We start from the raw sequence: 25,345 nt of genomic DNA, 5'->3' as shown, positions 1-25,345 counted from the left end.
AAAAGAGAGAAAACAAGGTGGTTGTTAGCCCATTTTTAAATTGGGTTGTTTGATATTTTTTTTGCTATTATATTGTTTGAGTTCCTTATGCACTGTAGATATTAGCACTTCTTTGATCTGTTATTCCCTTTGTTGTACCGAAACTTTTTAGCTTGAAATAATCCCACTGGTCACTCTTTTGCTTGCCTGTTTGTTTTCTGTGCATTTGGGGACATGCCTGGAAAGTAATTTGCCGAGGTCAACGTCCCAAGGCATCTCATCTCTCCCATGTTCTCTTCTTTATTTTTGAAGCTTTGGGTCTGACACATAAGTCTGTAATCCAGTTTGAGTGGATGTTTTTATCTGGTGAGAGACCAGAATCTAGTTTCATTCTGCTGCATGTGGATATCCAGTTTTCCCAGCACCACTTATTTGAAAGACTATTCTTTTCCCAGTGTGTTGTCAAAAAAGCAATTGGCTGTAAGTGCATGGTGTTATCTGGGTCTGTCTCCCCTGTTCTGGTTTGTGTGTCTTTCTTTACACCAATGCTATGCTGTTTGATTACCATACCTTTGTAGTGTGTTTTGAAGTCAGGTAGTATAATGCTTTTTGCTCTGTTCTTTATGCTCAGTATTGCTTTGGCTAGATGGAGTCTCATCCCAGTGAGAATGTTTTATCAAGAAGACCAAAAAATAACAAGTGCTAACAAGGATGTGAAGAAAGAGAACCTCTTTGGTTTCTTTGTGGGAATGTAAATTAGTATAGTCACGATGGAGAATAGTATGGAGGGTTCTCAAAAAACAGAACACAGAACTACCGTATGATCCAGCAATCCTACTGCTGAAACCAACAGTAGTGTCAAAAAGGCACACTCCCATGTTTATTATTATTCACAAAGTCCAGGATATGGAATCAACCTAAATGCCTACCAGCTGACTAATGGATAAAGAAAATGTGGTCCATGTACACAATGGAATATTACTCAGCCATAAACAATTACGAAGTCCTGTCTCATCATAAATCAATCATAAAAATTTAATGTGACAGATACGCTAATTACTGAGTTGATCCCCACCTACTATATATATGAGTCAAAACATCACAATGTACCTCATAAACGTACAAATGTTATACATAAGCAAAAATTAATAAATTTGAAAAAAGAGCCAGGTTAAGACACATGGACATATTTAGAGGTGACCCAGTGCAATTCTGTGGATGGTAAGCTCTTACCCCAAAGTCCTTTAAAATATGGGCTTATGTTCTGGTATTAAAGGAGCAGTGTTTTACCAGAAAGACCACTGTGGTGGCCATACGGTGTTCCAAGCTGAGAAGATTTAGAAGTGAGAGGGGCACTAATAATAACTATGCCAAGATACCAGGCAGAAATACTGATTATTCTGGGGAATCTGGGTGTAGGGTCAGCCAACTACTTAAGCCATCTAGAAAATGTGGGAAAAAAAGAAAAATTAGTTCAGTTAGGTTGAGATATGTGAACAAACGTGGGTGTGGAGCTTGGGAGATAAAAAAGGAAGTTTAACAGACAAATGTGGAAGTCATCATGGAGGGAGGGATAAGGAGAGAAGACTAGATTACTTTATGAAGTATGGAACAGTCTAAGAAAACAATTTCCAAATGGCTGATGAGCAGTCTTAATCGGTCCTAGTTTTTTCAAAATCTTTCATGAAGCTCATTTAAAAATATTATATACTTATTCACCTTAGTTAACAGGCTATGCTACATATAATTTAACTTTTCCATGGAGGTTCACTGACCCTGCTCTACCCATCAAATCCTGCACCACACCAGAGACTCCAGGAGAAGTCCCAATGCCCACCTGCAGAGCAGGTCTGCTTGTAACTGTCTCTCCACAACAGTGAAATCAAAGATTTGTTACTTTAAGTCCTTTAGGTCACAGTTTTATGGTACACTCCTTTAAAATTAATTATTGAATCAGAGGTAAAAAATAGCTTTTCCTCAAGTACTTTTCTTACTGTTCAAAAAATGCTATTTGCTGTTATCATTAGTGTTTGCTGAGTTAGCAGAGTACAGTGCCTATCTTTACTGCATACCTGAGATTGTGGCTTATATTCAGCCTATTTTCTTCTCTCGTTTGCAAGAAGCTTAATGCTAGGGATGTGAAGGAGGTCTAAACCTAACTATTCCAAAAAAAAAAAAAAAGTGTGCTTTCATGCACTTATAAAGACCTGTGCTAAAGCCTTTGTCTGAACCATGGAAGGGGACAGTACAAGAAATAACAGGCAGCACCACAGCCTACCAATGTTTTATCAGAATTACAGGCATGTGCAAATTTAAAATCTTATTTTTATGCTCTAAGAAGATAAAGATCCATTAATCCACATTACAGATAAATTCTTTCTGTAGTAACTGCTCATGTTCTGAGTAAACTTTTGGTGCACAGATGGAAGGAGAAGAGGAAACAGCAATGGTGAAATATTAGCAGGCACTAACCTCTTCCTTCAGGGGACTCTATAATTATTTAGAAGTATAAATAGCTTCACTATCCGTACAAGCTTATCTACATGAATTATTATTTCACAGTTATACATACAAACATATGGTATACTTAATAAACAAATGTTTATCAGCACATACAGCAGTTGGCTCTATCAGCCAGTCTGTGGGACAATTAAAATCCGCCCCCCACCTTGACAGAGGTCTGTAGAATGAGTGACTGCAGTGTTTACATGTTAGGATAGTCATTTCACCATTTTCTATTCAAAACTGGAGCCAGCTGTTCCACTAGGCCCACACAGGGCAGAATTAGGTAAGCACTGATAGAATCTGTTTTTCTAATACTTGACTTTTTAAGAAATAAAAACTCGAAGAAACAGTTTTTTGAATGTTGGAAATTTCTAATAAACCATTCATGCCAGCTTACTGTAATAACATCTCCATCTGTATCTGCAGCCTGAGGTCCTGGGCTCCAGGCTTCTCTGTCCAACTACCAGTTTAACACTGGCAGGCCCATAGCACACGTGGAGGAACTCACATTTACGTGCTTTACAGCACACTTGACCTTCATGGCAAATCTGCTTCCATCCCATTCAGTCCACCTCTGTAATTGGCACAACTGCTACCAGTTGCTGGACATAAAAACTCTGTCTGATCATAGATTTGTGTTTCCCTAAAACCCCAAACAAGTCTCCCTGGTACTACCTCCAATATAGATCCTAAATTCTGATCACTTCTCACCCGATCCAACAATAAAACCTGGTCTGAATCATCCTTATCACTGGTCTGTTAGTTGATTACTGTTATGGTTTGAGTGTGTCTTCCAAAAGCTCATGTTGCATTTTGGTAAAGCAGAGAGGAGTGGAATCTTTTAGAGATGTGGCCTAGTGGGAGATGATCAGGTCACTGGTGGTATTACCTTAGGAGGCGAAAAATGTAGCTCTTGCAGGATGAAGCTTATTCCAGTGAGGGTAAGTTACAAAAAGAGGAAGCCCTGCTCTGAATCTCTTCAGCTTCTTGTCTCACCATGTGATCTCTTCTGCATCGTGATGACATCTGCCTGAGGCCCTCTAAGAGAGCAAACAGATTTGGCCACCTGATCTTGGACTTTCAGTCTCCAAAACTAGTGGCCAAATACATATTTCTTTCTAAAGTTCCCAGCTTTAAATATTTTTATATAGCAACAGAAAATGGACTAAGTTACTCACCCATCTTTCTGTTCTTCCATATGAAGAGAACTCTAATGTCATTCAGAATGGCAATGTGCTAGCTTACAACAAACAAGCATACAAACAAATATCTAAATTTCTGGTTGGAGCTAAGCATGGCCAGGTCACATGATCTGGCCTGAGAAAGTAAGTGGGCATTGCCATAAAGGTATTTAAGAGAGGGCTGCAGTGGTTGTCAGGGATCCATGTAGCTCTTCATGCCTGCCACTTCAAGGCACGTGGGGCGTAAAAGCCTGGCAAGCTTGAGGACCTGAGTTCAAACCCTGATATTGAAAAAAAAAAAAAAAGACATATGGGCCTGATTTCTGGTGGACAGACCTGCATTCCTTTGCTGGAGTGCCTTCTGCCACTGGGGTTTTTGCTACCAGTGTGACAGAGCAGAAGTGCCAAAGAAGTAAAGCCTTCAGGAGCAACCTTGGACAAATGGTTGCCAGTGACTGGTGTATAAATACTTGCTCCTGGTCTGGGAGAACCCTGAGGGGTGTGTTTCCCCATTAGGAGGTGGTTCGATAACATAACTGTTTCATTTCCCCAGTCTCAAATGTAGTAGGCAGAAAACTCCCCAAAGTACCAGGTCCTAATACTAAAACCAATAAATATTACCTTAGATGGAAAAAGGTCCTTTCATAAGTTAAAGATCTTTAGGTGGGGAGATTATCATAGATCATTTGGGTGGGACCTATGAGAGAGGAAGAGAAATCTATATACTGAGAATATGGAGATACACAGAGATTAGAGATTTGACTGTGCTGGCATTGAGACTGGAGTGATGCATCAACAAGCCAACCACCTGAAGGTGTAGGATGCAAGATTTTTTCCCAAAGCATCTGGAAGGACTGCAGGCTCACCAACACCTTGATTTTGGCTCAGTGATAGGGAGTTCAGGCTTCTGGCATCTACCTATGAGTGAGTACATTCAGCTGTTCTAAGCTACCAAATTTGTTATAGTAGATGTAGGAAACCAATACAACACATCATCCTATCTTACATACTTCTATCCAAACCCATCTTAGCACCGCCTTCTGTAGGAAAGCCAAATGCTGGCACACACTTGTTTTTACTAGTTTTCCTTCCCCTGCTCCCTTCCTGGAAGGTAGATGTGATGTGGGAGATGGTCAGCCATATTGTAACTATAAGGTGACCACAAACAATAAAGCCACACACTGAAGGTGGTGAAAAGAGAATGGTCATCTAGACTTTATTTACAGTTAATTACTATACAGTTCTCTTACTGTATAACAGGCATCTCAAACCAAGTCTGCAATTTTTCCAGCCTTCTTTTTATTCTGATAGATAGCACTTCTTTCAGTTATTGGGCCAAAAGTCTTAGGTCCATCCTCTGCTCATCCTCTTCTCTCACATCCCATGCCCAACCCATGATCACTAATACTGTTAGCTCTTTTGTCAAAATGTACTCATGTGTCACTATCTGGATTACCTTAATACCTTAGCTTCTGCCTTTTCCACCCTTCCCGTGCTACGATCTGTCTTCCCGTAGAACCAGAGCAGGGTGGGACTGAGGACATTTAAACATTAAGTCAGAAAATGTCATTCCTTTGCTCAAAGTCCTCTAGTAACTTCACATTTTACATAGTGAAATCCAGTCTTTATCAAAGTCCTGAAGGCCCTCCAGGATTTGGCTCCATTTCTTTCTCACTCCATCTCTTGCACTTTCTCCTTTGCTTCCTTCTCTCCTTTCTGCTCCTTGAAAACAACAACTATGTTCCTGCCTCAGAACCTTTGCTGTTGCTGATTCCTCTGTCTGGAATACTGATCTACATATCCATGTCTATATATCACTCACTTCTTTAGAACTTTCTTCAAATTTGCCTATCAGATTTATTAGATAACTCTTTATTCCCGTCTGTTTAATTTTTCTTCATAGCATAGCAGTTATTACCATTCCTCCTGACATATTTTATACATACTATATAATTATCATCCACTACAACGTGTCTCCTCTCACTAAACTGTAAGCTTCATGAGGTCTCTGGCATTGTTGTGAGGCCCCTGTATCAGCCCTGAACTGCCAGCTACAAAAGAGTATGAACCATGATTTGTCTGGGTTTTGCATTATGAGCCTCAGGATCTTATTTAGAGTCTGTGTTTTAGCAGGCTTCTTCTGATTGCTCCCATAGAGCAATGGGAAATTCAGATTCTTGATTCAGCCTCTGTTGTCATTTGGCGGGAGGGTTTCCTCATTACTGCTAGGTGGGGATAGGCTTCAGGCCCCACAGTAGGCCTCTGCTGATACCACCATGGCTGGGAGGAACAGAGGAACCTTATTAATTGTCATCACATGGCCTCTAACAGCACTGAGGTGGGGGGCCTAGTACAATTACTGATCAAAGTGTCTTGCTTTCCCTTGTCATTTTGGGATTGTCTGACTTGAGGCAAGACTTAGGTGTTCCAGGATCATTTGTACCTCATCTCCCATCTCAGTTTTTAACATGAATGGATACTGACAGTATGGATCTCTGTCCAGCTATCCTTCATGAGTTAACTGTCTTGCTGATTGACATTATTTTCTTATTCTTGACCAACTGCAAGTAGCATGTACTGTTGAACGTTGTAAGATTAAAAGATTCTCTTTTACAGAAAAACTGGAAGCGATTTTGCATGGATTTTGTAGCACAACTAGCTCTCTCCTGACAGCTGGATACACTTGCATTTGTACAGATTATGGCTACTCTGCTGCACTATGGCTTGGCTGGTGGATTTCCCTATGGACAGCTATGCCAATATGCTTGTGCTCAGTAACAAAACAGCTTCATAATGTTCCCATTAAATTCAAGATATAACTTTAAAAGGTGAAAAGAGTGTATTGTGGGATGTTATTCTAGAGAGTTCATGAAAGCACACCCTCATCTGCCTTGTCTGGCCATGAAGCCATTTCTACGTAACAATGCCCTATACATTTCTCAATGGAAAAAATCAGCCCTCAATACTTCAAATATTTCTATAGAAGCTGCTCTGGGTTCTCTTCAGTTTTGCACTCTCTGATTTCATCTAAGCCTACCTCTACCTAATTCTGAACTTTTGACTCCATTCTTCTGTGGTTCTTTGAATACTGTATTTATATTTGCTCTCCCTGTTGTTTGACACTGTTCCCTTTAATGGATCATCATTCCTTCAGTTCATTCATTAAAATATATTGACTGTATGCATACACAGCTGTGTCTGGCACTCTGCTGGTCTGGTCCTGGGTATGATGGGGGAGAACAGAATTGAGGTCCCTAGAATCCACTGGCTTACAATGTTACTGGACTGACTTCACGTTCCTATTGCCACCAGAACTTGTGTCACTACTGCTCTCACCTATTTTTCTTTATGGTCTCTATCGTTTCTTTCTTTCTTCAGAAGTTTAGCTCAAGGAAGGTAAAGCTTTTTCACTAACCACTATCTAACAACTGTTCCTTTCTTCTTGGAACAGACTCACCATAAGCTTCACGTATTTTACACTTCTCTGTTTTATCAGTGCTCTGACTAGAGGCTCAAAATGTTCCAGTGGATTCCAAGGCACCAGCAAACAAACACAGAATAGGTGTACCCAGTATCTAACATGCATGCCTAGATCTACATATACACAGTGTTTTAAAAATTTTAACTAGTAATTAATATAACAAATCATTTATAAATATTGTCCTGTAAAAACTGCATGCAAATGTATCCTTCCCAGTGGTACTTTTTAATCTTTTTCTAAACTTAATAATAACTTAGTCTCTCAAAGGAACTTTATTTCCTTCCTTCCTCCCTCTGAAGCTTCCTTCTGAATTTTTCTTTAAAAATCACTGAATTCTAATAATCAGCACTATGTGAACATTTCACAGTCTACCTACATCAGGATTTTTACCCCAGGTATATTTCACTTTGTTTCTTTACCAAGAAATTAGAAGAACTTGTTAAATTGGATTACTCAAGAGAGGAGAAGGTGTGTGTAAGGAAATGAAGAGTATGATGCAGGGAGAATAGAGAGGGTATAGTCTAGGGCATCCAGGAGTCAAGAGAATCAAGGAAATTTCAATGTGCAAAAGAATATATCATTTAAATTTATTAAAGTCTCAGTATATTGGCTTATATTAGAAAAATTAGAATTTTTACACACTGCACTTAAAACTATTTAATTCATCAAGAAACTGGTAAATAACATTGTTATTGTGAATGGATGCACCTAAGAGGGAAAGAATACTTGGGGGTTAAGAAAGATATACACAGAGAACAACAGTGGCTTAAAAGACTTTTCTGAATTCAGAAGTGAGAAGCTATGTTCTAAAACTCATCTGCCTTGATTCTTTGAAAATGAAACTTTCATGGAAGATAAGAAGAAACAGTGAATCATGCAGAAGTACCTGTATTTTTAGGAAGTGCCTGAGAAGATTCTATGAAAGGGATCAATGGCTAAGGTGTTAGTATAGAGTAAAAGATACAGAAAAAGATTCAGTAGGAAAAAAGTGAGACTTTTTGGTTAAAGATGGATGAACACACACAACTTGCTCTTTTCACAAATTCTACTAAATAAAGCATTTGGGCTGGGCATAGTGGTACCAGTAGTTGGGAGGCTGAAGGAGGAGGATTGCAGGTTCAGGGGCAGTCTGAGCTACATAATGAACACTGTCTCAAGGGAACAAATAAAACCAAACAAAATAAAAACAATAAAGCAGATGGATATTTTTAACCTGTAAGGTTAAACTGAGAAGATAAAAAATGATGGGTGTAGGCAGTGGAGAAAGTCAAGTGGCAACACACTTGCACACATGGGCAAGTGTGAGGGTGGCACTGGGAGGAAGGCTGACAAGAGGGGATGGAGGACACCTAGATCCTCTCACTGGCATTAGGCTGGAGGCATACCCTCTGGGAGAAGCTAAAACAGAGAGGCTTTGGACTGGCACAGTGAGTCTGGGCAATATGGTGAAAATTAGTGCTAGGTTAATCACACAGTGCAAGTCTAAATCCCCAGCCTCTTCTCCTCAGCTCCCAAAGTGCTAGCAACTCAAATTCTATCTCCCATGTGGCAGACTGGAAGAGGGTTTGGTGGAATCTGCTAAGCCTGAGACAAAAGACTGACAGGGAGTAACATGCAGTTCTGCAAGGGAGGCATGGTTTGTAAGAAACTCAGTGTACATGCAAACTTCCCACCACTCTTAAATAGGAGCAGTCAAGGATCAAAGGCATTTGAAGAAAGCAGCTCACATGATAGACAGGGTAAGTCAAATACAAACAGAAAGGTATTTTTTGATGAAAACTATGTAGAAAGAAGAAAACTCCAGAAATTTATAATTACAATACTAGAGTTACCAACTCCAGAAGTACAACTTGTGAAGAAAAGGAAAAGTAGCCACAACATGCTATGAATCAGAGGTGAATAGTAATTATAAATTTAAAATAAGGTAAACACCAAAATTACAATGCATTGGAAGGATGGAGTAATGCAAAAGGTGACTGTGCGGTCTGTATCTGTGTGCTCATGTGTGCTGGGAAAGTAGAGGACATAAAACATCCAATGTAAAAGTTAGTAGACAACATGCAGTAGCAACAAAGCTTGCTATTTAGAAATATAAACAGCAAAAGGCGGGGGAGTCCACTGAACAAGTTGAAAGTGATTGCCTCTAGGAGTAGAAAATAGGGGAGGGACCAGGAGATCATTGGGTGTGCTTTGTTTTTGACAACTATGAAGAAGAACCAAATGACTCATATATATATATTTTTTTTCTTTGTATCAATGTACAATTTATACAATATTCTTATGTTTATATAGCATTCTGAACAGCTCATAGTAGATGCTAAATACCTGCTGAATGAAGCTGCTCAAAAAACATTACTGTGAGTGGTGGCTCACTCAGCTACTTGGGAGGCAGAGATAGGGAGGGCTGCAGTTTGAGGCCAGCTCAAGCAAAAGTTACCAGTACTCTATCTGAACAGATAAGACAGGCAAGGGTAGGTAGTGAATGCCTATAATGCCAGCTATGGGGAAGCATAGGTAGGTGGCCAACCTGGGCAAAAAATGGGAGACCTTATCTGAAAAATAACTAAAGCAGAAAAAAAGGGGGCAGGGCTGGGGGTGTGGCTTAAGTGGTAGAGCACCTGCTTATTAAGTGCAAGGTCCTGAGTTTAAACCCCAATAGCACAAAAACAAAAAACATTACTGTAACTTGGAGTGATAAACTACATAAAAAGTCCCTGGTAAATGAGGTTTTATTGCATGCATGACCTGGATTTTCACTTTCCTCTCAGCAGCATATGAGACAGAGGCCGTCATGCTCTGGAGACCATGGTAAACAATGTCTGGTCTCATGTCTACCATGATGAGTAGAGTAGTTCTTCGTGAAAACCTCCAGTAATTCTCCTTCGCTCCTGGTTTATAATTATGGTGTATCCAAGCAAGCTCTACAGTTCTCCACTAAGTCCTATATTCTTTAAGGACCAGGTTTGTTTGTGAATGAGCTTTATATGGATCACAGGCTTAACAGAATATGTAGTATATATTCAGTACACAATATGTTTTGTTACAAAAGAATGGAAATAGCCATGGCTTCTCATCTGCAGGAGTTAAGTGATCTTGCACCCAACCTTGGGTTCTAGGCTTCGATCTGTATTTTAACCCTTAGTGTTGTGGTCACTAAGTCAGGGACTTGGTGTCAGGGACTCAATCCAGAATCCTGGTTCTGCTATGAACACCAGGCAGGCTGTTCCTCACATCTTGCATCTCACTGCCATTGACTTCCAGTGTAGAAAGAAATACAAGGAATAGAGCAAAACATATTTGAATTCAAATCTTATCTCCTCTACTAATCAGTTGTATATTCTGGGGGTAAATTCCTTCCTTCCTTCTCTTCTCTCTGTCTTCCTAAGTCTCGATGTGGTAGAGGCTGCCAGTTATTCCGTAATATCTACTCTTTTTCCTTTATAGATGCCCCTTAACTTACAACAGGGTCATGTCCAGACAGATGTATTATAAAATGAAAATATTGTAAGTTGAAAAGAAAATGCATTTAATAACCTGACCTACTGAACCTCCTAGCTTAGCACAGGTGCATTACTATCCCACAGATGGCTGTCTATCCCACTGATCACATGCACTAACTGGGAGCTTCAGCTCACTATTGCTGTCTAGAGGATCACACTGTGTATCACTAGCCTGGAATAAAATCCAGATTCAAAATCTGAATGGTTTACACTGAACATGTGTCACTTTCATGTAATCATGAACCATCACAAATAGAGGACAGTCTATATTGTAAAGATCACATTTCCTAGCTTTTCTTGCAGGTAGCTGGGACTGAGGTCTGGCCAACAGACAGTGAACAGAAGTGAGGCCTGCCACTCTAGGTCCCACTCCTGAAAGGAAAGGCCTTACTGTCTCCTCTTACTCTTTCCCTTCCCTCCTATAAGAGTACAGTCGTGAATGAAGTGGCACAGTCATGCTGGTGGAAGCTAAAGCTATCACTGAAGATCCAGAGATGGATATTACACAGTGAAGATGACAGCACGCTCCACCAATCCCAGTCTGCTTCTCTCTGGACTACTTATGAAATAAAAATAAACTTTAATGTTATTTAATTTTGGGATCTTTGCTGCAAGAGCTTAAGCTGTAATATATTCAGTTTTCCTTTTGTAAAATGAAAATGATACGAGGCTGTGTTGTAAGGAGGAGGGGCTAAAAAGTGACAGTTATTTGTATGGAGGCCTATGAGCTTTCCTTTAGTCTGATGTCAAAGACACAGTGTCATGAGAATCAGTAAAAGAGAGACACCTGGAATGTGTAGCTAGTGCCAGAGGCAGGCATAATCAAGACTGGGCACTGTCATGCCACTTCCACACCCTAGCCCCCAAGCTCTGACGACAGCCAGTGGCCAGCTGGCTACTAAAACAATAAGGAGAAAACTTTTGTGGTACAAGTGGCAGGAAAGGGAGGAAGAAAGATATTTGTGAAAAGAAATTTGATTCATGTTCTACCACAGTGAATGCTACAAAAATTCTATATCTTTTCACGAGACATTTGGTAAAATATGCAGTTCTTGTTGTTTTGTAGAGCTGGATCTATTTTGAGGCTGTGTTTAAGAGATGACAAAGTGTGTTCTATATTAAGAGCAGGAGTAGATGGAAACTGGGGATGCTCAATGCAGCAAGAAAGGCCCAAACCGGTCAGGCCTTGATGCACTGTGGAGGGAGCCTGGGCACCATCATCTAAGACATTGGACACACTTATTAAAAATTGGAAAATAATAATTTTTGACTGCTGACACAGTCAAAATTAGAAAGACTCACACTAAAATTTTTTTAAAGAAATCATTTGACATTCTTTTTTGCCACAAATAATTGGCACATCCCTCCATTAACAATAAATTTCAAAATTCATCAGACGTTTCTGGCATAGTAAAACATAAACTTAAGTAGAAATTTCTCAGCACTTACCCCATTGTGTTATGAGCTTGGTTCTCCATGTCAAACTGCTACATCTGGCTTATATTTCTTGATTTTTAATCTGTTGGGGGAAAGTGATCTAGATTCCTGAAATGCTTACACCAATAAGCTTAATAAAGCTATAAAACATGACATTTTGCTGACAAAGCACTTAACGTGAGTTTTTGAGAGCGGCAACTGTTAGTTCTACAAAACGTGGGCTTGTGTTTTTGAGTGTCAGCATGCCTGAGACTGGTTAAGTGATAGCTGGACTACTGGTGCTGACTGAAATGAGCACCCATCTACTGCATCTGAACATCAAGGTGGAACCTGCTACATTCCAAATTTCTACGTGCAGGAAGGTGCATAAAAAGAGTTCCTTTCAAGAGGAGTTCCAGCTAAAGGTTCTCAAACTTTCTATCCTGGTGGATCCCCTAAAGTTTTGCCTTTGAGGACATACCTTCTTTGGTCTTATCTGCGTTTCGTTAGAATGCTATATCATGAAATTTAGGACAAAATTCTAAGACTGCCTTCAAATGGAAAATTTACAATTCCTCTATGGCTTTGTGGGCACCTCTTGACAAAGTAGGGCTGTTAGTACTTCCCTAATCTTTTTTTTTTTAACCCCAGGAACAAAGTCTTATTCAAAAAATAATCTGTTAGGACAAATGGACAAAGAATTGAAAAGCACTTAGGTTCCCCGAATCCCTGCACACAAATGGGCTAGGTCGCACTGGAGGTGGGGGAGGAGGGGGGAGGTGGGGGAGGAGGGAGGCTCCGAACTCTCTTCCACCCAGGGGGGAATTCGAGACTCTGGAGCAGGTGTGCGCAGCCGCGGGGCCCGGGGGTCGGGGACAGTGCGCTGGGAAAAAGCACTAGAAAACCAGAGCACACCTTTCAGAGGTTCTCGGGGAAACCGAGGCACAAGTCAGTCACGTGGCTCGCCAAGGCCACAGGGCAGGTGCGTGGGCCACGCAGGTCGGGGGACCTTCGCCGTGGCCGCCCGCGCCGCGCCCGACCCCCGCGCCCCGAGTCCCCGCGGGCTCCGGACCCGAGCCCGCCCCTCAGCAAGCCCGGCCTCGGCGGAGGAGGTCCCGGGCCTCGGCAGAGGAGGTCCCGGGCCGGTTACCTGCGCTGCGCCGCGCCGCCCGTGCCCGGCTCGCCGAGGGGACGCACGCCTGGGAGCAGGGCCGCGGGTCACCACCCGCCGGGCCCGCCCCGCTCCGCCTCGGCTCCGCTTCGCCCCGGCCCGCGGGCGCCGCCTCCCGCGCTCCCGCGTGCTCCCCGCGCGGCCACCGGCCGTTGGGGCCTTGGTCTCCGCGCGCTCCGCGTCCGCCGCGCCGCCGCTTCACGTTGCCATGGACCGCGGCCCGCGCGCCCCGCCCCCCTGCCCCGCGCGCCAACTTCCCAGGCGTGGCGGGACCGCCCGTTGCGCGCCCAGGGGCTCCTCACGTGGAGTCCTTTCCTCTGGTGATGCCTTTGGCTCGCCCGGGCCCGCACCCAGCAACGCGGGCAATCCTTGTTAATGCAGGAACCGCCGATGCGACGAAGGAGCCCAGTAAAGGGCCGGGAAGTTCTGAATCCAGGTTCCTTGAACCCCTGCCCATTCCCCCTGCCCCGCTTGTGAAATGGTGTGGAAAAGAAATCGACGTGGGCTTCGAGAGAGCTACCCTGCTCTCTACTCACCCTGGGCCTGCAGCCGAAGAGCTGGGTTTCTTACTCGGACTTGGTGGCCATGGCATTTGTACCTGTCATTCCCATACGCCAAGTTGGGTTCTTGGAAAACTTGGCAGTGAGGCGAGCAGACTGCGTGGCCTCCTTTTTAGGGAGAAGGAAATAGCTTCTAAGCAGGGGATGGGGGTGGGGGCCCGGGAACTGGGTCGGAACTTAAGGTGACTGATTCCAAACTCTTTACTTTTTCTGCCAAATTCCAAGAATAATTGGTGACAGAATCCCTGTTCCTCCCTCTGGATTTCACAGAGTAAATGAAAGGACAAATACATATACTGTATTTGAGTAGCTTTTTTAAGCACTTGAATTTTAAGTTTGGGAAACATTGCTGCATTTATTTTAAGAACACAAGTCTTTCTCAATAGACCCAGTTGAGTAATTTCTAATTGTTAAAATTTTCTATTTGCATTCAGCTTTCATAACTTTACATCAACTTACTACTTTAATATGGCTAACAATTTAACATCACCACACATTCCTCCACCCAGTTTCATCTGAATTTCATAAAACCATTTTTTGTGCCTTGATAAATCCAGTTTCATAGGTGAATTGTGTACAGTAACCCAGGATATTAAATTTAATTAGTGCTGCCTAGCTCTCATGTAACGATTGAATGAAGAAAGTGATTATTTCATCTTAAAATTTTCCATTATTCTGAAAACCTTAAAACCGTAGTCATATTCTTTATTCTTGTCCAAATTGAATGGGTCAGTGTATTTTCTCTGACCTAAGGAAGTAGGAAGGAGATTTAATGAACTTTCAGAGTACCCAAGATCATTTGCCCAGGGAAGATCTTTGCCATTGGAAAGTACTTTCACGTTTATTACTTCCTTTCAGACACAAAAAATGGTTTTATGAAATTCAGTTGAAACCGGATGGAGGAATGTGTGTTGATGGTAAATCAACAGCCATATTAACGTAGTAAGTTGATGTAAAGTTATGAAAGCTGAATGCAAATAGAAAATCTTAACAATTAGAAATTAATCACCTTGTAACAGGTGATACTAATAATTCATTTTAGCAAATTAAGAAACTCAGGCTTAAAGAAGATAATCTAGTTCAAGTGCAACTGAGATATGAACCTAGGTCATCTTACTCCATCTTGCTTCAAATCCAGGGCTCTTCAAATTCTATCAAAGGACTAGGGTTGGATAGGTTTCTTTAGCAGTCTGGCTCTTGCATAAGTAGTTATAGATTTCACATTTTCAGAAGAAAGAGGAGGAGGACTTAGAAAATATGTGAGAAGATGTATACTGTAATGTATTCTAGGAAAATTTATATATAGACTAGACCCCCTCCTCCATTCAATTTCATAGCAATAAAGACTTTCATTTCAAAATGAGTGTTAAGAATTAAGATACAATGACCAGCCTCCTCAACCTCACCCTTCAGTAAGTAGTATCTAAAAGACTTGAATTCTCACCTATTGTTAGATATTCTCAGATGAAATTGTTTAGAAAGGGATGAGTTGATTTGGGAGGTCCTGAGTCCAAAGGAGGGAACACTATGACTACTCTTTATCCATTCATCCATCGATGGGCACCTAGGCTGATTCCATTTGCTGGCTATTGTGAATAGTGCTGCTATAAACATGACTGTGCAGGTGTTTCTATTGTATCCAACTTACATTCCTTCAGCTATATGGCCAGGAGTGGTATAGCAGGCTCATGTGGTAGTTCTATTTTAGTTTTTTGAGGAAACTCCATATTGACTTCCATAGTGACCACACTAATTTACATTTTACCAACACGTTAATCACTTGTCTGATGAGTAGCTGGTAAAGAATTTCTCCTATTCTGTGTAGGCCATCTTGAAATTTTGGTAGTAGTTTCCTTAGATGTGCAGAAGCTTTGTAATATGATGCCATCCCATTTGTCAGTCTTGCTTGTTTTTCCTTTATTATTGTAGTCCTGTTCATAAAGTCATTGCTTGTATCTATAGCTCCAAGTAATTCCCTACTTTTCCTGTAGTAGCAGCTTGGAAGTTTTTTTGTGTGTGTGTACAAAGTGAGAGATAAGGATCTAGTTTCAGTCTTCTATATGTGGATATCCAGTTTTCTCACCATCATTTGTTGAAGAGACTGTCTATTCTCCAACATACATTTTTGGCACCTTTGTCAAAAATCAGGTGGCTGCAGCTGTGTGGGTCTTGTATTTCATGGATCTACGCTTCTGTTTTTGTGACAGTACCATGCTATTTTTGTTACCATATGACTGTGTAGTATAAATTGAAATCAGGTATTGTAATGCCTCTAGCATATTTCTTTTTGCTCAGGATTGCATTGGCTACGGACTTTTGTACTTCCACACGAATTTTTGAGTTGATTTTTCTATTTTTGTGAAGAGTAACATTGCAATTTTGAAGGGGACTGCATTGAATGTGTAGGTTGCTTTTAGTAGCACAGTTTATTTTTCTATTCCTAGTTTTTCTATTCTAGCTTCTTCATGAGGCGATGTTAAATATTTCAAAGGCCTTTTCTGCACCTATTGAGATGATCATGGGATTTTTGTCCTGATTCTTATGTTTATTGATTTGCATATTTTAACCCATTTTTGTATCTTTGCATCCTTGCATCCATGGCATGAAATCAACTTGATCCTGGTATATGATATTTTTAATGTGTTGTTAGGTTTGGTTCACAAGTATTTTATTGAGAATTTTTGCATCTATGTTCATCAAGGAAATTGGTCTGTAGTTTTCATGTGTGTGTGTGTTCTTATCCTGTTTTGGTAGGAGGATAATTCTGGCTTCATAGAATGAGTTTGGTAACATTCCTTCTCTTTCTATTTTATGGAATACTTTGAGGAGTATTGATCCTGGGTTGATATAATTTTGCAGTAAATTTGTCTGGTCCTCGGCTTTTCTTTGTAGGGAGACTCTATTACTACCTCAATGTAATTGCTTGTTACAGGTAGCAGCAAGTTTGTTTATAACTTCTTGGTTCAATTTTTGCTAGCCATATGCATCTAGGAATTTATTCGTTCTAGATTTTGCAGTTATTACAATATAATCTTTTGAAATATTCCCTAATGATCCTCTGAATTTCATTTATTGTAATGTCCCCATTTCATCTCTAAATTTATTAATTTGGGTTTCCTCTCTTTTTCATTAGGTGAGTTTGGCTAAGAGTTTGTAAATCTTGTTTATCTTTATCTTCTCTTTTAAAAAATTATTATTTGCTTCACTGATTTTTTATATCATTCCTTTAGACTCCCTTTCATTAATTTCTGCCCTGATTTTGTTATTTCCTTCCACCTACTATTTTCAGTTTCTTGTTTTTCTAAGAGCTAAGGGTGCTTCATTAGGTTATTTGAGATCTTTGTGATTCTTTTTGGCCTGTTCTAGACTTTGAACTCAGGGCTTTGTACTTGCTAGACAGGCACTACCATTCGAGCCACGCCTACAGCCCTGTGATTTCTTATGTAGGCACTCTCAGCACTGTTGTTTTTTTTTTTCTTTCCTGTTTTTGTTTGTTTGGTTTTGGTTATTTTGTCCCAAAGGTTCTGGCAACTCATGGTTTTCATTTTCATTTGCTTCTAGGAATTTCCTGATTCCCCCTCATGTCTTGTTCAGTCTATGTGTTTGTAGATTTCCTGTAGTTTCTCTTGCTGTTGTTTTCTTGTTTTATTCCAATGTAGTCTGATAAAATCAGGAAGTTAGTTCAATTTACTTGTTTTTGTTGAGACTTTTATGTCCTCACATTTAATCTATTTTAGAGAATAGTCCATGGGCTGCTGAGAAGAATGTGTTATCTGTGGCTGATGGGTGGATTATTCTGTAGATGTCTGTTAAATCCATTTAATCTACATTCCAGCTTAACTCTGAAGTTTTTCTTTTTTTTTTTTTTGGTCTGGATGACCTATCTATTGGTGAGAGTAGGGTATTAATAGTAACCCACTATTACTATTCTGGTTTTATATCTGTACTTTTATGTCCACTATCATTATAGTCTGTCATTGTGGAATTGACTTTTGAAGAAATCATATTACCTTATTTTGTCAAATATTTTGTTTCTGTGTTTGGATTTTCACATCTGAGGTCAAGTTATTGGAGGTTTTAATTGTAGTTTTTCAGTTGAAGTATTCTTAATGTTCACGTAGGGCTGAGTAGTGATAGAGTTGAGGTACAGTTTCTCTCCACTGGACTAGGGGTATACTTCAGTAGCCATATATTCACCCATGTGGTTGGGGCACTGAGCCCAATCCTCAGCACCACTCAGAGGGGAGAAAACTAGCTGCAGTCTCTTGTTTTTCCTAGTGTTTAGAGTGGGCTGGTTAGGGTTCTTGCAGCCTGTGGGTCAGGCAGGGTATCAAGTGTTCAAGCCTAGAGGTTCCCCCTGAATGCATTGAGAGTGGGGAGCAAACAGAGTACCAAGTTCTAGACTGGAAGAGGAGACCTGAGGACTCAGGGACTCTTTCTGCCAGTGTCAGCATTTTCAGAACCTGCCGCTCATTTAAGCACCCTATGGGGAGGAGGCTGGGAAAATCATGTGGCCCAAGGGACCTGGGCCCAGAGTTCTTAGTCCCACCTGGTAACAACTCCTTTGTAGCTGGGAGGCATAGCATGAGCACTCTGCCAGCCATGGGCTTGGAGCTCTGCTTTGCCAGAGGAGAAGGGTACCAACCACTGTGTCTGTCACTGCCCAAGCTCCCTGCTAAAACTTCTCAACAGGTCTAGGTCAGACCCTCCTGCTCTCCATAGTGCCTCTCATGGTCGTCTCCTACCCAGGTACCATGGCAGCATGCTCTCAGGCTCCTGAGCCGTGACTGTCCCTCTTTTACAGGTCCCCAGAGTAGCTCAGTCTCAAACAAACAAGACTTCCTGTCAAGATGGCACCTGTGTATAGCACTCTGAGGTATGGAGGAGTGACAAAGTGTCTTTCTTCTCCAGTGTTGACCTGCATGCAGGACTAGTGACTGTCATATCAAATACCCACACTGGGTTTAAGGCTTGTTGGCTTATCCTGAAGCTAAGTCTACCAGTCTGTCACTAGGACCACCTGGCTTACCTTGTGGTTGTGTCTTCCCTCCTTACTCCAGGCAGCCAGGATTGGCGATGCAGTCCATTTCCTACTTATTTTTGTCACTTTTTTGTTTCTCCTCGTTTTCAGCTGTCCTGTCCCTCTTTTGTGATTTTGATGCTCTTCCTCTTTCTCTCTTCAGAATGTATTCTCTACTTTTTTATCAAGACTCTTCTCATTCACAGAATCAAATGGATGGGTGGGAGAAGGAATGAACAGCTAAAGAGAAATACATAATTTAGGGCCTGTAGGCAGGCAGGTCACTCATTGAGTCATGCATGTCAATCTGTCAATTGTCCCAAGTCAGGGTTGCTTCTCCAAAGAGAATTCAGGCCTTACGTCTCAGTATTTGCTGAGCCAGGGGCCTTGCTACAAAGGGAGCATGTTTTCCTGATAAGAGTTAGAAACACGAGGTCTCATTGCAGGTTTAGAAAACAAAACCAATTCTTAGGACAATAGCTATCATGATTTTTTCCTATACTTTTCCTTTTTTATGGACCATTAGTATTTTGTCACTGTGGTTTTGAAATTTTTCCAGCCTGTCTTGGATATTAGAAAGATTTTTGTATAATCATGAGTTCAAGTTTTATATACAGAATACTTACTTCTTGGAGCTAGACAGGGCATTGGCGAAATGAAAGATCCCTAGTAGGAAAAATAAATGTAACTAGGAAGGAAAATTGTGTCTGCCTGTTTAATGACCTCTCTCCAAGAGCTCATCTCTGTAAAAAATCTTTCAGGTCCTTAGCTAACATACGGAAGAAAAATTATTGAGGCAAAATAGAGGAAAAGACAAAAACCTAGAGAGTGAGCCCATCCCCCAACACTCCTTTTGCCTTTAAGGCATTTGATGCTCTGAAAGAAAAAGCTGCAAAACTGAGCAGCAGTTTTGGTAGTTTAGTGATGCCATGGTGCAAAAAGACAAATCATAGGATCACACAAGGTGGGGCATCAGTAAGTAAAAGTTTGTCCTTAGTCTGAGATGTCAAAGTCTTTGCCCTCAGAAGAATGATGATGTAGTAATGAATAAGTGTCTCACTGATTTGCAATATGGTTTTGGAGCACAGAAGTAATCTTTGAGTTTGGAATAGTTGGTATGCTCTGGTAGATTAAGACTTTGGAGGAAGCAAGTACATATGTTCTCTGGTGAAGACATAATCTTTCTTGGCCACAAATGATGCTCCAAGTAATTTCTCAAATACAATGACCAGAATACACATGTAATGTGGGACCAAGAAATGAGATAGCATTAGGCAAAACTAGTAAAAGCAACAGAACACAGAAACAGAACCACAAGAATTTCAGATATTGGAATCAGACAAAGATTATTTAAAATGTGGATGTTATAGTTAAAGAAATAAAAGACAAGGTTATAAAAATTTTCAGGGAACACTAACTATAAAAAAGAAGGATCATGAATTTGAGGCCATCCTGAGCTATTTAGCAAGACCCTGTCTCCAAAGAAAAAAGTCACTTAGCATATTTGAAAAGAAATTCTAAAACTAGAATAGAAATTCTAAAATTAAAAAATTACTAATAACCAAAAATAAAGCAAAAAATAGGTGTGATGGTAGATTTGATACAGGTGGAGAGAGAATTTGTGAACTTGAAAATAGATCAGAAAGAAGTATAGAGATTATGGGGAAAGAAAAATAATGGGGAATATTTTCATGCAAGGATTTTACAACTTCAGTATTTATTAATAGAATTTTTTGCTAAGAATGTAAGAACAGATAATGTATTAGGAATGATTTAGGACATAGAGAAGACTCGGGAAGTATTTCTTGAATTTGAAGTTTTAAAATACTTAACTTTGAAAAAAGAGTAAAAGAAAAAATTAACTAACTTGATTATTTGCAAATCATCTGTGTCATTTTATATATTTTATAACTTTTCTGTCAAAATGTTCAAATTTATCTTGTAATTTTTATGTTAATTTTAAAATACTATAGTTATTTTCTGTTCTGTGTCTTATAATTCTACTATCTGAAATAATTTGGACCCATTACTGCTAAGTGTTAATCGTGTTGTCTCATTTTATTGGGTGTTTCATAATTTTTCACTATGAGAACTTTATGTCTGGGACATCTTTGAGGGCAGGATTGAGGTTGAATTCTTCCATAGAGGTTTACACTTTTTTCCCCAAAAGATAGTGAATATTTTATTAGGTTTTGCAGGCCATATAAATCTATCATGTACTCCTTCTTTTATAAGCTTTTAAAAATATAAAAACCATTTTAGTTTGCACCATACAAAATAGACTGGGCCAAATTTGGCCTGCAGGGAGAAGTAGTTTGCTGACTCCTGGTATAAAATCCCACTTTCTGTCTTGTCAGAAAATTTTCTGTCTTCAGGCTGTTTGATAGTTAGTTGGTGCTGCCTGAAATCAAGGAGAGAAGGGCTTTACTTACAACTGAACTGTGACAGAAGTAGAAATACAGACTTCCTGCTTACTCTGGACACTTTTTTTTTTAATAAGCACTTCTTATACAACTTTAGTTTTTTTTGTTGTTGCAAAATGCTTCTTTATTTTTTTTCTTCATATATGCATACAATGTTTGGGTCATTTATCTCCCCTTCCCCCACCCCTGCCCTTATCCCCCCGTCCCCTCCTTCTCCCCTCCATCCCCTCGATACCCGGCAGAAACTATTTTGCCCTTATCTCTAATTTTGTTGCACAGATAGTGTAAGCAATAACAGGAAGGACCAAGGGTTTTTACTAGTTAAGATAAGGATAGCTATACAGGGAGTTGACTCACATTGCTTTCTTGTGCATGTGTGTTACCTTCTAGGTTAATTCTTCTTGATCTAACCTTTTCTCTAGTTCCTGGCCTGGTCCCCTTCTCCTATTGGCCTCAGTTGCTTTAAAGTATCTGCTTTAGTTTCTCTGCATTGAGGGAAACAAATGCTATCTAGTTTTTTAGGTGTCTTACCTATCCTCACCCCTCCCTTGTGTGCTCTTGCTTTTATCATGTGATCATAGTCCAATCCCCTTGTTGTGTTTGCCCTTGATCTAATGTCCGCAAGTGAGGGAGAACATACGATTTTTGGTTTTTTGAGCCAGGCTAACCTCACTCAGAATGATGTTCTCCAATTCCATCCATTTACTAGTGAATGATAACATTTCGTTCTCCTTCATGGCTGCATAAAATTCCATTGTGTATAAATACCACATTTTCTTAATCCATTTGTCAGTAGTAGGGCATCTTAGCTGTTTCCATAACTTGGCTATTGTGAATAGTCCTGCAATAAACATGGGTGTGCAGGTGCCTCTGGAGTAAAATGTGTCACAGTCTTTTGGGTATATCCCCAAGAGTGGTATTGCTGGATCATATGGTAGATCAATGTTTAGCTTTTTAAATAGCCTCCACATTTTTTTCCAGAGTAGTTGTACTAGTTTACATTCCCACCAACAGTGTAAGAGGGTTCTTTTTTCCCCGCATCCTTGCCAACACCTGTTGTTAGTGGTGTTGCTAAGTGATGGCTATTCTAACAGGGGCGAGGTGGAATCTTAGCATGGTTTTAATTTGCATTTCCTTTATTGGTAGAGATGGTGAGCATTTTTTCATGTGTTTTTTGGCCATTTGAATTTCTTCTTTTGAGAAAGTTCTCTTTATTTCACTTGCCCATTTCTTTATTGGTTCATTAATTTTGGGAGAATTTAGTTTTTTAAGTTCCCTATATATTCTGGTTATCAGTCCTTTGTCTGATGGGTAGCTGGCAAATATTTTCTCCCACTCTGTGGGTGGTCTCTTCAGTTTAGAGACCATTTCTTTGTTGAACAGAAGCTTTTTAGTTTTATTAAGTCCCATTTATCTATGCTATCTCTTAGTTGCTGTGCTGCTGGGGTTCCATTGGGAACCCTACTTATACCTACTAATTCCAGAGTATTTCCTACTCTTTCCTGTATCAGCTTTAGATTTTGGGGTCTGATATTAAGATCTTTGATCCATTTTGAGTTAATATTGGTATAGGGTGATATACATGGATCTAGTTTCAGTTTTTTGCAGACTGCTAACCAGTTTTTCCAGCAGTTTTTGTTGAAGAGGCTGCTTTTTCTCCATCGTATATTTTTAGCTCCTTTGTCAAAGACAAGTTGGTTATAGTTGTGTGGCTTCATATCTGGGTCCTCTATTCTGTTCCACTGGTCTTCATGTCTGTTTTTGTGCCAGTACCACACTGTTTTTATTGTTATTGCTTTGTAATATAGTTGGAAGTCGGGTATCATGGTACCTCCAGCATTGTTCTTTTGACTGAGTATTGCCTTAGCTATTCATGGCCTCTTATGTTTCCATATAAATTTAATGGTAGATTTTTCAATCTCTTTAATGAATGTCAATTGGAATTTTGATGGGAATTGCATTAAACATGTAGATTACTTTAGGGAATATAGACATTTTTACTATGTTGATTCTACCAATCCATGAGCATGGGAGATCTCTCCACTTTCTATAGTCTTCCTCAATCTTTCTTCAGAAGTTTATAGTTTTCCTTGTAGAGGTCTTTCACATCCTTTGTTAGGTATACACCTAGGTATTTGATTTTTTTTGAGGCTATTGTAAATGGAATTGTTTTCATATATTCTTCCTAGTTTGTTCATTATTAGTGTATAGAAATGCTAATGATTTTTCTATGTTGATTTTATATCCTGTCACCTGCTATTGCTATTGATGGTGTCTAGGAGCTTTTGAGTAGAATTTTTTGGGTCTTTAAGGGATAGGATCATGTCATCTGCAAACAGGGATATTTTGACAGTTTCTTTACCTATTTGTATTCCTTTTGTTCCTTCTTCTTGCCTAATTGCTCTGGCTAGGAATTCTAGTACTATGTTGTATGGTAGTAGAGATTTTGGGCATCCTTGTCTAGTTCCTGATTTTAGAGGGAATGGTTTCAGTTTTTCTCCATTAAGTATAATGCTGGCTGTAGGTTTGTCATATATAGCTTTTATAATGTTGAGGAACTTTCCTTCTATTCCTAGTTGTCTTAGAGCTTTTATCATGAAATGATGTTGGATCTTATCAAAAGCTTTTTCTTCATCTATTGAGATCATCATGTGGTTTTTGTTTTTGCTTCTGTTAATGTGGTTTATTATGTTTATTGATTTTCGTATGTTGAACCACCCCTGCATTCCTGGGATGAAGCCTACTTGGTCATGGTGAATGAACTTTCTGATGTGTTGTTGAATTCGATTTGCCATTATTTTGTTGAGGATTTTTGCGTCAATGTTCATTAAGGAGATTGACCTATAGTTCTCCTTTTTGGAGGTGTCTTTGCCTGGTTTTGGGATAAGTGTAATACTGTCTTCATAAAATGTGTTAGGCAGTTTTCCTTCCCTTTCTATTTCGTGGAACAGTTTAAGGAGGGTTGGTATCAGTTCTTCTTTTAGGTCTGATAGAATTCAGCAGAGAATCCATCAGGTCCTGGACTTTTCTTTTGGGGGAGACTCTTGATTGCTGCTTCAATTTCATTTTGTGTTATAGATCTATTCAGGTGATTAATATCCTCTTGGTTCAGTTTTGGATGATCATATGTATCTAGAAATCTGTCCATTTCTTTAAGATTTTTTAATTTATTTGAATATAGGTTCTCAAAGTAGTGTCTGATGATTTCCTGGACTTCCGTGGTGTTTGCTGTTATCTCCCCTTTTGCATTCCTGATTCTATTAATTTGGGTTTTTTCTCTCCTCCTTTTAGTCAGGTTTGCCAGGGGTCTGTTGATCTTGTTTATTTTTCAAAGAACCAACTTTTTGTTTTATTGATTGTATGGTTTTTTGGTTTCTATTTCATTGATTTCAGCTATTTTTATTATTTTTCTCCTTCTATTTGTTTTGGGATGTGCTTATTCTTGTTTTTCTAGGAGTGTGAGATGTATCATTAGGTCATTGATTTGGGATCTTTCAGTTTTTTTAATATACGCACTCATGGCTACGAACTTTTCTCTCAGGGCTGCCTTTGCTGTGTCCCATAGGTTCTGGTAGGTTGTGTTTTTCATTTTCATTGACTTCCAAGAACTTTTTAATTTCCTCCTTTATTTCATCAATGACCCATTGTTCATTAAGTAATGAGTTATTCAGTTTCCAGCTGTTTGCATGCTTTTTGTCTTTACTTTTGTTGTTGAGTTCTGGTTTTATTGCATTGTGATCAGATAGTATGCACAGTATAATTTCTATTTTCTTATATTTGCTGAGTCTTGCTTTGTGCCCTAGGATATAGTCTGTTTTGGAGAAGGTTCTATGGGCTGCTGAGAAGAATGTATATTGTGTAGAAGTTGGATGAAATGTTCTGTAGACATCAAGTAGATCCATTTGATCTATGGTATATTTTAGATCTAGGATTTCTTTATTGATTTTTTGTTTGGATGACCTATCTATTGATGATAATGGGGTATTAAAGTCTCCTACAACCACTGTGTTGGAGTTAATATATGCTTTTAGGTCTTTCAGGGTATGTTTGATGAAATTGGGTGCATTGACATTGGGTGCATATAGGTTGATAAGTGTTATTTCCTTTTG

General features: G+C 39.7%; 2 protein-coding genes across 7 annotated transcripts in view; one reads left to right on the top strand and one right to left on the bottom strand.

Moving 5' to 3' along the window:
* LOC141422477 (neutral amino acid uniporter 4-like) overlaps positions 1-25,345 on the top strand; it is a 449,783-nt gene that overhangs the window by 66,214 nt on the left and 358,224 nt on the right. The window lies entirely within an intron of this gene.
* LOC141421463 (deuterosome assembly protein 1) overlaps positions 1-25,345 on the bottom strand; it is a 409,755-nt gene that overhangs the window by 67,083 nt on the left and 317,327 nt on the right. Inside the window, exons 1-2 of one of the 6 annotated variants that reach the window (XM_074067887.1) lie at positions 13,213-13,295; positions 12,096-12,165 (exon numbers count right to left, since the gene is read on the bottom strand). The exons of the other annotated variants lie outside the window; for them this stretch is intronic. Coding sequence (XP_073923988.1) covers positions 12,096-12,124 — 29 coding nt within the window. The 5' untranslated portion in view covers positions 12,125-12,165; positions 13,213-13,295. Of the gene's footprint in view, positions 1-12,095; positions 12,166-13,212; positions 13,296-25,345 lie in introns of those variants that run through there. 6 annotated transcript variants of the gene reach the window in all.

The sequence above is a fragment of the Castor canadensis genome, chromosome 1, assembly GCF_047511655.1.
Source record: "Castor canadensis chromosome 1, mCasCan1.hap1v2, whole genome shotgun sequence".
Lineage (NCBI taxonomy): Eukaryota > Metazoa > Chordata > Mammalia > Rodentia > Castoridae > Castor > Castor canadensis.
This window is presented reverse-complemented; position numbering and strand designations above follow the sequence as displayed.